General features: G+C 40.7%; 1 protein-coding gene across 1 annotated transcript; it reads left to right on the plus strand.

The window, feature by feature from the left end:
- The first annotated feature begins 4,864 nt into the window (after positions 1 to 4,864).
- On the plus strand, positions 4,865 to 5,769 carry LOC133074518 (uncharacterized protein C1orf21-like). The gene is made up of 2 exons (XM_061168442.1): positions 4,865 to 5,114; positions 5,393 to 5,769. The coding sequence occupies exons 1-2, from the start codon at positions 4,865 to 4,867 to the stop codon at positions 5,767 to 5,769; spliced, it is 627 nt and encodes a 208-aa protein (XP_061024425.1).
- Positions 5,770 to 12,110: the final 6,341 nt, after the last annotated feature.

Below are 12,110 nucleotides of genomic sequence, written 5' to 3' on the forward strand. Positions count from 1 at the left end.
TAACCCCCAGCTGGGAAAGATTCTCTGCTTTCAAGGACCCATGTGATTATATTGGACCCACCTGGAGAGACTAGGCTACTCTCCTTATTTCAAGGCCTTGATCACAGCAAAGTCTCTTTTACCGTGTAACATTCCCAGATTCTGAGGATTAGCACATGGACATCTTTGGGGGGCTGTTACTCTGCCTACCACAGTTTCTTAGTAACAGGATCTAAACAGGGTGTCATGCAATGCATTTGGTGAGTATGTCTAAATTTCTTTTAATCTCTAATAGCTCCCCTCCCCCATTTCCTTTAAAGTGAAGCTCTTTAAAAATAATTCATATCTCTTTTTTTAGTGAGCATGTTTATTAGTTGCTCAAGTAGAGTGTCTGATAGCTAGCTATGATTCACTTGAAATTGTTGGTTTTACTGTAACCTGGTTTCCTTAGGTAAAAACTGAAATATTAATTCTAAGTGTAGAAATTTTAAAATGAGAGAAATAGTTCACTTGGTCTCTCTCCACAGTGGAGAGAGGTGCTGTCTGGAGAGTTATTTGGCTGCTTCACAAGAGGCCTCAGGAGGTTACTTGGGAGAATGTATTGTAGTTGAGTTTGATTTGCAGCATGGCAGGCTTGGAAACTGATTTCATCAGCAAATAGAGAGCACATCCATCTCTTGGGGTGACTCAGACTCAAACCAAATTCATAAGACCATGGTTTGTAAATGGATGCTAATTTACAGATCTAAAGTAAAACTTGCATTGTGTGGTCAGCAAATTCTTCCCTCCTTTAGGCAGTGGGACACAGAAACATTGATTATGAGGGTGAACCAGAATTTGGGGAGTTACATGAATGCTTTACCTAGAGCATCTGGTAAGATAAGGTTAGGGCTAATACAGAAATGAGGAAAAATGGCTCCCCAGGGCTTGAAGCAATACAGAGGGGGTATGTTGCCTGGGATCTACTTTCAAGACTGCCTTGTGGGACTTCCCTGGTGGTCCAGCGGTTAAGACTTTGCATTCCAACGCAGTGTGTTCAAACCCTGGTTGGGGAGTTGAAATCTGACATGCCTCCTGGCCAAAAACCAAAACATAAAACAATTTTGTAACAAATTCAATAAAGACTTTAAAAATGTCCCCTCCCCCCAAAAAAAGACTGCCTTGTTACTGACACTGGAAACTTGTCTTTGAGTTTTCACTTCCATTGACAATACCCATCCAAGCATTATCTGTTTGTCAGCTTTAAGGTGACTTTGTGTTTCTACTCTAAGTAGTTTAAATGTTCATCTTAGAGATCAAAGAGGGCAATTTTACTTTTAAATTCTTCAGGGAAGCTTCATAGTTGCCTGTAAGAATTGACAACATTGAGCATTGTGCCTGACAATAAAGAACTTTTCCAGAGCCCCACCTGAGTCCCAGAACATTCCCAATTCTCTAGGCCTGATTTTCTTAGGATCTCTACGCTTCCCTTCTTACCACAAAGAGACTGAGGGTGGATGACCAGTGAACAAGATGTTAAGTGTGTTGTTGAGGCTTCTGCTTTTCCTGGGTCCTGGTGATGGCTACATGAGCTAGTCAGACTTAGGTTATGGGTTGAATCAAGGAAAACATTTTGATGTATCAGACAAGTATTAATTAAGTACCTGTTATACTTGAGGCATAGCACAGATACCATTTTGCTTTATGGTATCTGGATAAATGGGATTCTAAAGTTATAGAAATAAAGTCAGGACCATATTTTTTATGTTACCAGTAGATTGATCAGAGTTTCAATTTGAACTTTCGTATAAAATCCAAATTCATATGTTATTTGTAGCACTGAGTCTTTGCACATGCTTTATTATACTTACACAGAAAGCCTGGTAAACTGTTACAAAATTGTTAGGTGTATTCTTTAAAACAGGAAGAACAATAGCTAAAAGAGAATTCATTTTGTCATTTGCCTTCGTGTAGCCATTTTAGATAAATAAAAATTTATTAGAAAAGAGCCTGGTTAGAAATGGTCCAAACTCTAAAGAAATATTACTACTATACTTAATTTTTCTGAACTTGGGGTTTTGTAAGTATTTGGGGGGCACATGAACTTATAATAAGATACCTACCTAGATTTTTGTGAATATGCTTTTCTTCAATTTTTACAGCAAGTTCTACCAAACATGGTCTCAAGCTTATTGCTGGAGACTAACTAGCTTTATCCTGAAACACTCATCTGAAATTACAATGTTTGGTGTGCTTTATGTATTTGTAGGGGAGCAAAATTTGCCACAGTGAAATGTATCTCTGGCATGAGGATTATTTTACGCTGATTATTTTTAAGAGACAAAAGACTCAGGAAGTCTTTCTTGTCTCCCCCTTAAATACCTAGAGGAACTTAGATAAAGGCCCTGGTCCAGGAAGAACTATTGCCAGTGATGTCTACACAGTGTGGGCTAAGTGTGGCAGGGGGAGCTCTGCAGGGCCTGAAGACCCAAGCTCCCTTTGTGTCCTGCTATCACTGCATGACCCAGCAAACATTTGTTTACCAAACATTTCCCTTCTTCCTATAAATTGTTTTCTTTCCATTTGAAGTCCCAAACCCTAACCCCTTCTCTTTCTCAGATGGCATATAAGCCTCAATTGCCTAACTTGGTTTGGAGTCTCATATTCTTATGGAGCCCCCATACATAAGTAATTCAGCTCATTATTTTCTCCTGTTAATCTGCCTTGTGTAGATTTAATTATTAGGTCAACCAAAAGAACTCAACAAGAGTAGGGGGAAATTTCCCCCTCCCCAACAGTTGGTGCAGTCAGGATAATCTTCTCTGGCTGGAAACTATCTCCCAAAACTGCTACAGTTGAAGAGATACTGGGACCTCTGACAAACGCCAGCAGGAGGTAAAAATTTCTCACCATGTCAGCCTCTCAGATCTCTGTCTGCAGGTTCCAGTGAAATAGAAAGGGGTGAGAACCTTTTTTCTCTATTCCTAAAGTTAGATTAGCAGAAGAAAATATTTGTGAATCAAGTCCCTTGGGCACAACAGTTCCATTAAAAATTTTGTAAATGAGTTCTCTCAGCTTTTATTGATCCTTTTCCTCCCAGAGATGGTCACTGTTTTTCTTTGTGTGTTGTGGTGTTTGTTTTGTCTGGGTCTTAAGAGCTTGGCTTTATGACCAATGAGAGTGTTCTCTGTAGTCTCCACCATCAGGAAGATGCATGTATTGGCGTGTATTTGGCAGTCAGACAGTCAAATAGACTGGGATTCTGAGCAGCTGTAGCCTGTTGGTCAGAAGCCAAGGTTTCAACCTAGCCTTGAGACTGGCTTCTCTTTTTCCAACTGTGCCAACAATTGGGGGTCCCAGTCAACAAGGAGCCTTTGTCTTCTCAACGTTAGTTGTTTTGTTAGTGCTGGAAAAGTCCAATTCCTGTGGCACCTGCATGGTGTCACAGATTAGTGGGTCTTTGACTGGAGGCATTTCATGCTCTCGTGAGAAACTGGAGACACTGCAGTATACCATTCTTAACCACCTGTGATAACAGAGGCCTTTGCTTTCTTGATGAACTCTGGTAATGAATTTTCTGTATCTTATGAGGGCTACATTCTTTGTGCCTCTTGCATTTTTGGTTAAGCCATAAAAAGGCTTACTGGTTTGAGTCATATTTAAGGTTAATAATAGATCCTATTCATTAAAGGCCAGATGATGGATCATTTGAATTGGCTATCTTTAAAAAGAAAAATTTTAGAGAACTCTCATTCAAAAGCCAAGTTTAAAAGTAGGTTAAAAAATATACATATATAATGGTTACCTTAAGGGACTCCCTTAATAAGATGGAAGGACAGAAATTAGAACAAAAATCAGAATCTGCTCAGATTCCTTCCTATTTGCCTTCAGCTATTTGCAGATATAAAAAATTAGGACATTTGAGGTTTGCTTGTTCTATACTTAAGAAAAAGAAGGAAAAAAAGAAAAACGATTTGGCAATTGGGGTGACAAAACATTAAATGACTATAAACTAGTCCTGTAAGCCATCAGTCAGTTCAGTCACTCAGTTGTGTTTGACTCTTTGCGACCCCATGAATCGCAGCACGCCAGGCCTCCCTGTCTATCACCAACTCCCGGAGTTTACTCAAACTCATGTCCATCCAGTTGGTGATGCCATCCAACCATCTCATCCCCTGTCGTCCCCTTCTCCTCCTGCCCCCAATCCCTTCTAGCATCAGGGTCTTTTCCAATGAGTCAACTCTTCGCATGAGGTGGCCAAAGTATTGGAGTTTCAGCTTCAGCATCAGTCCTTCCAATGAACACCCAGGACTGATCTCTTTTAGGATGGACTGGTTGGCTCTCCTTGCAGTCCTGTAAGCCATAAATAGCTACAAAAAATGACTGGACAAAAATATGGGTTGTACCCCATTTGCAGCTAGATATGACTGGAAAGAAAATGTAGGTTATGGGACTTCTAGTGATCCATGGCAATGGCAACCCACTCCAGTGTTCTTGCCTGGAGAATCCCAGGGACGGGGGAACCTGGTGGGCTGCCGTCTGTGGGGTCACACAGAGTCGGACACGACTGAAACGACTTAGCAGCAGCAGCAGCAGTGATCCATGGTGTTGCAAAGAGTCGGGTACAACTTAGTGACTGAACAACAAGAAGAAGCGATTCAGTGGTTAAGGCTCTGCGCTTCCAATGCAAGGGACAGGTTGCAATCCCTAGTTGGGGAACTAAGATCCCACAGGCTGTGCAGCAAGGCCAAAACATTGTATATTTAAAAAAGGATCCCGCCAGCTCCGGCTTGCTGCCTGCCCACTCCCGGGTGTAGGGGGGTTGTGTCGGGGGGTGTGGGGTTGGGGGTGGGGCGGGGGACCTTCTGCCGCGGCCACAGCTTCTTTCACACTTTAATTGGGAGCCATGCGCCGCGCTGAGTTACTGGAGAGCTGGCCACGCGCCGCAGCCTCCAGCATAGACGCACCCCGGCCGGGCTTCCAGGCTCTTCTGTTACCCCCTGCCTCTGGGAGGAGGGGGAGACCGGGACTCACCGTGGGGAGGAGACGGGAGGAAGAAAACCAGAGAGGAGGACCAAGTGTGGGGGGCGGGGGCGGGAGGCTTGCCACCTTCAGGCGCCCCCCGCCCCGCCCCGGCACCCCCAGCGAGCGCCCAAGTTGGAGATGGATTGAAGTTTCATTCAAAACTTGAAAACAAGACACAAAGTGTTGTATGGATAGACGGTTAAGATGCATCATGTCGGCACTCGAGTGCTTTATACTAAATAATATACCACGAGCAGCAGATCCATAAGAAAAACTCTAGAAAGTGCATATAGGGTGCACATGTTTTGACCGATTCAGCAAGAAGGTGGATTTTCCTTGTGTCTAAAGAAAAAAAAAAAGTCCCCATGTCCGTAGAGATGATTTACAGTTCAACTCAGCTGAAGCTGATGGAATGAGACTGTGGGCTGTGCCTCCGCCAAGCATGTTGCCACTGTTCAAAATGAAGAGGAAGCCCAGAAAGGGAAGAACTACCAGAACGGAGATGTGTTTCGCGATGAGTATAGGATCAAACCGGTGGAAGAGGTCAAATACATGAAAAATGGGGCAGAAGAGGAGCAGAAAATAGCAGTCAGGAACCAAGAAAACTTGGAAAAAATTGAGAGTTCAAATGTAAGACTTAAAACTAATAAAGAGATTCCAGGATTAGTTCATCAACCCAGAACAAACATGTACATCTCTGAAAGCCAACAAGAATTCTTAAGAAGGTTGGATGAAAAAATTGAAAAGGGTCAAAATTACTGTTTGGAAAAAGAAGATACCACATAGCACCAATCCTACCCCTTAAAGCAGGAGCTGCTACTGTGTAAATAGGTTACACCCCAGTTGAAATCTTTGCAAAGGTTGGTTCTCTTCAGCCAACAGCTCTATAGCAAAAGATTGTTCCATATCATATGCCCCATTAAATTACAGTGTTTCTTAATGAACTTGCAAAGGAATATTGCTAAAAACAAACAAAAACTGTTATGGAACTTTCTTTGTTGCTGCTAGTTAAAACTTGTTGCAACTTTTCACTTCTCTCTGTGTCCAGGTCTGCGGCAAAATCCTGCAATTTCACCTTAAAGATACCGTTTTACAGATGTTCTCCAACCTATTTTCTATGAGATGAGGTAGTGGTGAACTCAAATATCCAACTTCTGTTCTAGACTGATTTTGCTTCTAAGACAAGCACCTCCTTCCCCCCTCCCTCCTCCCTGCCTCCCTGGAGCAGTCCAGAGTCTTGCTTCTCAGTGGCAGTGTTGTGCTTTGGAGATGGGATGGTTGCTATGGCAAGCCTAGTTTCTCTGCTAAGAAGAAGTAGAGACACTATTGTCTATTCAAAGCGGGTCATGACATGACTCCTGGAAGTGACATAGGAGTGAGTGGCAGGTGATTTCATTTCCTGGGTCTCCTAATCAAAGATCAAGTTTGCAACATCAGTTTTGCTCAGATACAGCGCAAGTGTGATCACAATCATTTTGAATCCCTCTTGCCCACTTTTTTCCCTAAGAAAATTAAACATTTTACTGTTTTTATGTAAAAAAAAAAAGAAAATGTGAGTTATTCTCCATTTGTGACTAGCAAACTGCTGCCAATCTTAAAGGAAATTACAACCTAGGATGACAATGGCATTATGAGGAATGTTCCAATTAGATAAGATCATTTAAAAAGTGTACTTAAAAGCAAGGGCTTCCAAATCAAACAAATAGAATTGGATACCTATTTTCATTGGTATGCAGGAACTGCCAAGAGGCCTCCAAATTCGAAAATAGCTTCATTGAAAGATTTGTTGTAAAAGGCATAAATAAGATGGGAGGCCAACGGCCTGACTGAACTTGTGACTATAACTCAAATTCAGAGCATAATAGGAAATTTTTTTTAGACCTTCTCCCCTAAGCTATATGTACCCAGATAGGAAAGCATTGCAGCATAAGTGGATGGACAAATCATTCCTATGATAAGCAGCTAACCTTACTGATTTCTCTCAAAAGGTTTGTAAGTATTCTAGCCTTAGAAAATCAGACTCCTTGGAGGACCTTGCTTTCCTTCCCTCTCCCTTTGGGATGTAAATATTCTACATACTTAGGGAGGAATTTTTTTTTTAATGTAGCATAGTTGATTTACAATGTTGTGTTAGTTTCTCTTGTACAACTAACTGTTCTATATATAGAATATATATTCTTTTTTATTATGGTTCATTATAAGACGTTGAATATAATTCCCTGTGCTATACAGTAGGACCTTATTGTTTATCTATTTTATATATAGTACTTTGTATCTGCTAATCTGTATCTCCTAATTTATCCCTCTCCCACCTCCTTTCCCCTTCGGTAACCATAAGTTTGTTTTCTATGTCTGCGAATCTGTTTCTGTTTTGTAAATAAATTCATTTGTTCCATGTTTTAGATTCAACATATAGGTTTTATCATATGGTATAGATATGTCTTTCTCTGTCTGATTTATTTCACTTAGTATGATAATCTCTTGGTCCATCCATGTTACTGCAAATGGCATTATTTCATTTTTTAATGGCTGAGTAGTATAGTATTCCAGTGTGTGTGTGTGTGTGTGTGTGTGTGTGTGTGTGTATCTTTATTCATTCATCTTTCGCTGGACATCGAGATTGCCTCTGTGTCTTGGCTATTGTAATCAGTGCTGCTAAGAACTGGATATTTCCCAGGTTCCTCAGGGATAAAGAATCTGCCTGTAATGCGGGAGGCACAGGTTTGATCCCTGGATCAGGAAGATCCCCTGGAGAAGGAAATGGCAACCAGCCTGGAGGGTCACGGTCCATGGGATCGCAAGAATCAGACTCAACTTAGCGACTGAACAGCAGCAAATAATTGTTTTCACAAGTTCAGTGAGAATCGGTTCTTCTCGTAACAGGACACAATTGGACATATTGGCTATATTACCAATCTCTGATTGGATTATCATATTTGAGAGAGACATACATAGACCAGAAATATGATCAGAATGCTTTAAAAACAGGTTAACTTTATGTAACCAATAAAATCTCACGGAGAAACAGACTTCTGTCTTGCTTACAGGGTTTTCAGCAACCATACTAAGTAAGTAAGGAAGGTCAATTTCTGACAGGTTACAGGAACTTCAGGTTATTGGGGGACTTTGAAAAGACAGGAATTCACCCCAATATCTATGAATTAAAGGCAGTTCTAATGGTAAGTTCTCAACTTGACTTCCTGGCCTCAAGAGGCATTTAAAAGTCCAATCTTAAATTCCATGTGAAAATTTCCAACAAGGCAATTTAGGAGAGCCTAGATGGTCAGTTCCTATTCTTGCTGTATTTACGTAGATTAAACAGGCCAAGTTATTGAAACTAAACTTACTTTGCAAACAGGTTTGTCTTAAGTTGGTAAAAATGAGGGTGATTTTAGAAAAAATGTTTTAGTAATACACTGCGGATATTAGATTCTAATACTATCCATTGTCTTTGAGGTTTGTTTTATACCTATAAACTGGACTAGATCCTCTGTCTCCTCATATTTAGCTACAACTCTGTGAACTAATGTCTGAGTTTTCCCATTCTTTTGATTTGGAGTTATTGAGAACTGCCGTTTTTCCTGAAGCCCTGCAAACTAAAACTAGAAACCCTGATATAAACTTCAGAGAAAACACCACAGTTGCTCATGTTTAGAAAATCTTTTTTTGCCTTTTCCTATGTGGACCACTCAAAGTTTACCAGTATATTTGATGACATCACCAAAGACATTCAAATGACAATTTGAAAATCTATCAGGTTGGTCACTGCCTGCCCTATTCCATTTGAGTATGCTTTGAGCCAGACATCTAGAAGTCTCTATTGGCTGCCTTCAGATCCTAGGAATTGGGATTATGTGTCTGTTCCAATCATTAATCATTGTTTTTATTTTGTCCCCATAGAAATGCCTCATTAAATACATGATTGCTTCCACCGTAGTCCTAATTTAGGGAGCCCACCTGCATCACTTCCTCCTGAAATGATTTAAAGGTGGCACTGTAGGGGAGCAAAATTTGCCACCCTAAAACGTGAAATGAAAGTCACTCAGTTGTGTCTGACTCTTTGCAACCCAGCCAGAATACTGGAGTGGGTAGCCTTTCCCTTCTCCAGGGGATCTTCCCAACTCAGGGATTGAACACAGGTCTCCTGCATTGCAGGCAGATTCTTTACCAGCTGAGCCACAAGGGAAGTCCTCTCTTTGGCATAAGCATTATTTTGGGCTAATTATTTGTAACAAACAGTTGACTCTGGAAGTGGTGGGTTGTTTTTTTTCCCACCTCCAGCTTAACTGCTTAGAGAATTTAGATGAAGTTCTGGTTGGAAGAGCACTGTCACTGGAGATGTGGACACGGTGTGTGGGCTAAGTGTGGTAAGTGGAGCTCTGCAGGGCCTGGAGACCAGTGCCTTCTTTGTGTCCCGTTGTCTTTGCATGGTCCAGCAAACATTGGTTTACCAAACATTTCCCTATCTTCCTGTAAGTTGTTTTCCTCCCCTTTAGAGTCCCAAGTCCCTAACCCTTTCTCCTTCCCTCAGATGGTGTATAAGCCTCACTTGCCTAACTTGGTTTCCGGCCTCCTCTTCTTGTGGGGGTCTCACACGTAGGTCATGCTCCTGCTCAGCTGCTCAGTCGTGTCCGACTCTTTGTGACCCCGTGGACTGTAGCCTGCCAGGCTCCTCTGTCCAAGGAATTTTCCAGGCAAGAACACTGAGTGGGTTGCCGTTTCCTCCTCCAGGGGATCTTCCCGATTCAGAGATGAAACCTGTGTCTCCTGTGTCTCTTGCATTGTTAGGCAGATTGTTTACCACTGTGCCACTTGGGAAATCCCACCATACAGAGGTAATTCAGTTCATTTTTTCCCCTGTACCAATTCTGTCCTGTACCAATTTAATCATTAGGACCCCCACCCCCCCAAAAAAAAACTCAAGAAGGATGGGGCGAGATTTCTCCCTTACCATCATATTATTAACATTTCCTTACATATAGTTTCTAGTTTTTAAAAAATGTTGAACTATTAATTTAAATAGATTATTTTCTTTCCAAAACAAGTTTTAGATTTATTTTTGTTTTCAATATAACATTCAGATATTTACTTATTTACTTTACATCCTTGGTTCATGTATTATTTTGTTTTTTCCTTTGTTTGCCTCTTTTTTTAAAATTTATTTTTTAATTTGCTTTAATTTTTTTATGTTGTAACAAGAAGGTTTTTTATGAGGTTCAACCATCCACATACAATTAATGCAGTATTCTTCCTTCATAATCTTTGACCTGTGGGAAGGAGATGCAGCTGTGGTAGTACTCTGTTCTCCTAGAGCCACTGCTGGCTCTAAAGCACACAGCTCTGTGTTGTGTATGTATGAGTGTGCATTCTAATGAGAGTGGAACTTTTAAAACAAATTCCCTTACACCCACTGATCATTCCCTCACCAGCTGAAGGCAAGATTTCTTAGGTTTGTACTCAGCTTCCTTCCTACTTTTGAGGAAAAACTAAAACCTTTTATTCCCCCTCCTTTTGGAAATGAGATTTGAGAATCAGATTAAAAGGAGTCCACCCTAGCCTATAGGGTTATTTGAGTCACAAGACATCATGAATCATTCTGTCAAGTTAGAACCTGCATTTTCAAATGATGCTTAGCCTAGTTGCTGAACCAGAGGAGGCACTGTAAATATTTGGTGAATGATGGAGGCAGTACCTTTCCAACTAAGGACAGCCTTTCATCTAAGAAAGCCTTGACCTTTCTGAACAATTCTCGGCTTTTCAGCAACTAGAGTGAAAGACAAGATCTAATCTTAACCAGGATGGCTGGGTGTAGAAGGAAAGGTGGTATCTTAGGCTAACAGCTATTAAGGTTGTAATGTAAAACTTGATGTTACATTAGGAAGCAAATGTATAGTCAATGCATTTATCAGTGTAGAAGTAATAAAATGTACCAGATGTCTTGTATTTCTGTGCCTGGTTCTTTTCCTCTTCCTACCCCCCTTTTCTGAAAATACAATGGTTGTATACTGCTTCCAATAATTTTGATTACTCTTAACTAGAAACTTAGATGTAAATAACACTATGTCCTAGGACATGGGGGATATAAACAATGACCTCTTATTCCCTCTGCCTTGTCAAAATAAAGTCCATTTTCTTCAAGCTAAAATTCCCAGTTATTACACGGTGGAGTAAAAGTAGATAAAGAAGGTTTTAAGATTCAGAATAGTTAGAATCTTGGCTCTGATACCTATCAGTTGTTAGATGACCTTGGGTGTGTTATTTTCCTTAATCTCTAAAATGGTAGTAATTAATATGCACTTTAAGGGAGATGGTGAGGCTTAAATGAGAACAAAAACAGGACATTTTGGTTTTTACTTGATGAATACTAAACCTATCTAGTGCCAGAAGTTCAGGTTATTCCCCCTCCCCACCCCTCCGGCTTTTTTTTTTCAATAGCACTCAGCCCCTATCCTTCTTGGAACTGCTGTTGTTTGAGAATTAAGGTTGGGAAGCTGGTTGCCAGGTAAACTATACTGGTAAAATAGTCAACAGACTATTTCCAAAATATATTTGACCACTCTTTCATTTTATACAGTCTGCAAAGTTGTTGTTGCTATTGTATTTAACATCAAGACCCTTTGTTGTTTAATCGCTAAGTCATGTGGAACGCTTTAGGACCCCAGGGAGCGCAGCACACCAGGCTTCCTTGTCCTTCACCATCTCCCAGTTTGCTCAAACTCATGTCCATTGAGTCCCTGATGCCATCAAGATAGATCCTGGGTAACACTAACTTGTGTTTACATTTATTTTTCTGTCATTTATCATTGAGAGGGTTCTTAACGAAGACTTTCTTCCAAGAGTTAATCAAGGCTAGGCAATTGAAGTTTGCAGTTAAGCGTCTGTGCTTAAATTGTTTTCTATCAATTTGTAAATATTTTTCCTAGCAACTTTTCCTCAAGCTATCGCTTCTTTTATCTTGAACTGGCTCAAATTCTTCCTTTCCAGAAATGTTTTTGATGTTTACTACCAGCCTCTTTTGTCACATTTTCCTCACTTTGGGAGACCCAGCTTACTTTTTAGCCTTTCTGAGGACTAAGTTCTTACGGGTTTGTGCTCGGTATTCTTTCCTGAGTTCTACGTGATTATAC

The sequence above is a fragment of the Dama dama genome, chromosome 20 (genome assembly GCF_033118175.1).
Source record: "Dama dama isolate Ldn47 chromosome 20, ASM3311817v1, whole genome shotgun sequence".
Classification (NCBI taxonomy): domain Eukaryota; kingdom Metazoa; phylum Chordata; class Mammalia; order Artiodactyla; family Cervidae; genus Dama; species Dama dama.

Coding starts and splice junctions, on each gene's coding strand:
- LOC133074518 (XM_061168442.1), top strand. CDS start 4,865: ATGCGCCGCGCTGAGTTACTGGAGAGCTGGCCACGCGCCGCAGCCTCC. Junction 5,115..5,392: donor CACCCCCAGCGAGCGCCCAA/GTTGGAGATGGA, acceptor GCTGAAGCTGAT/GGAATGAGACTGTGGGCTGT.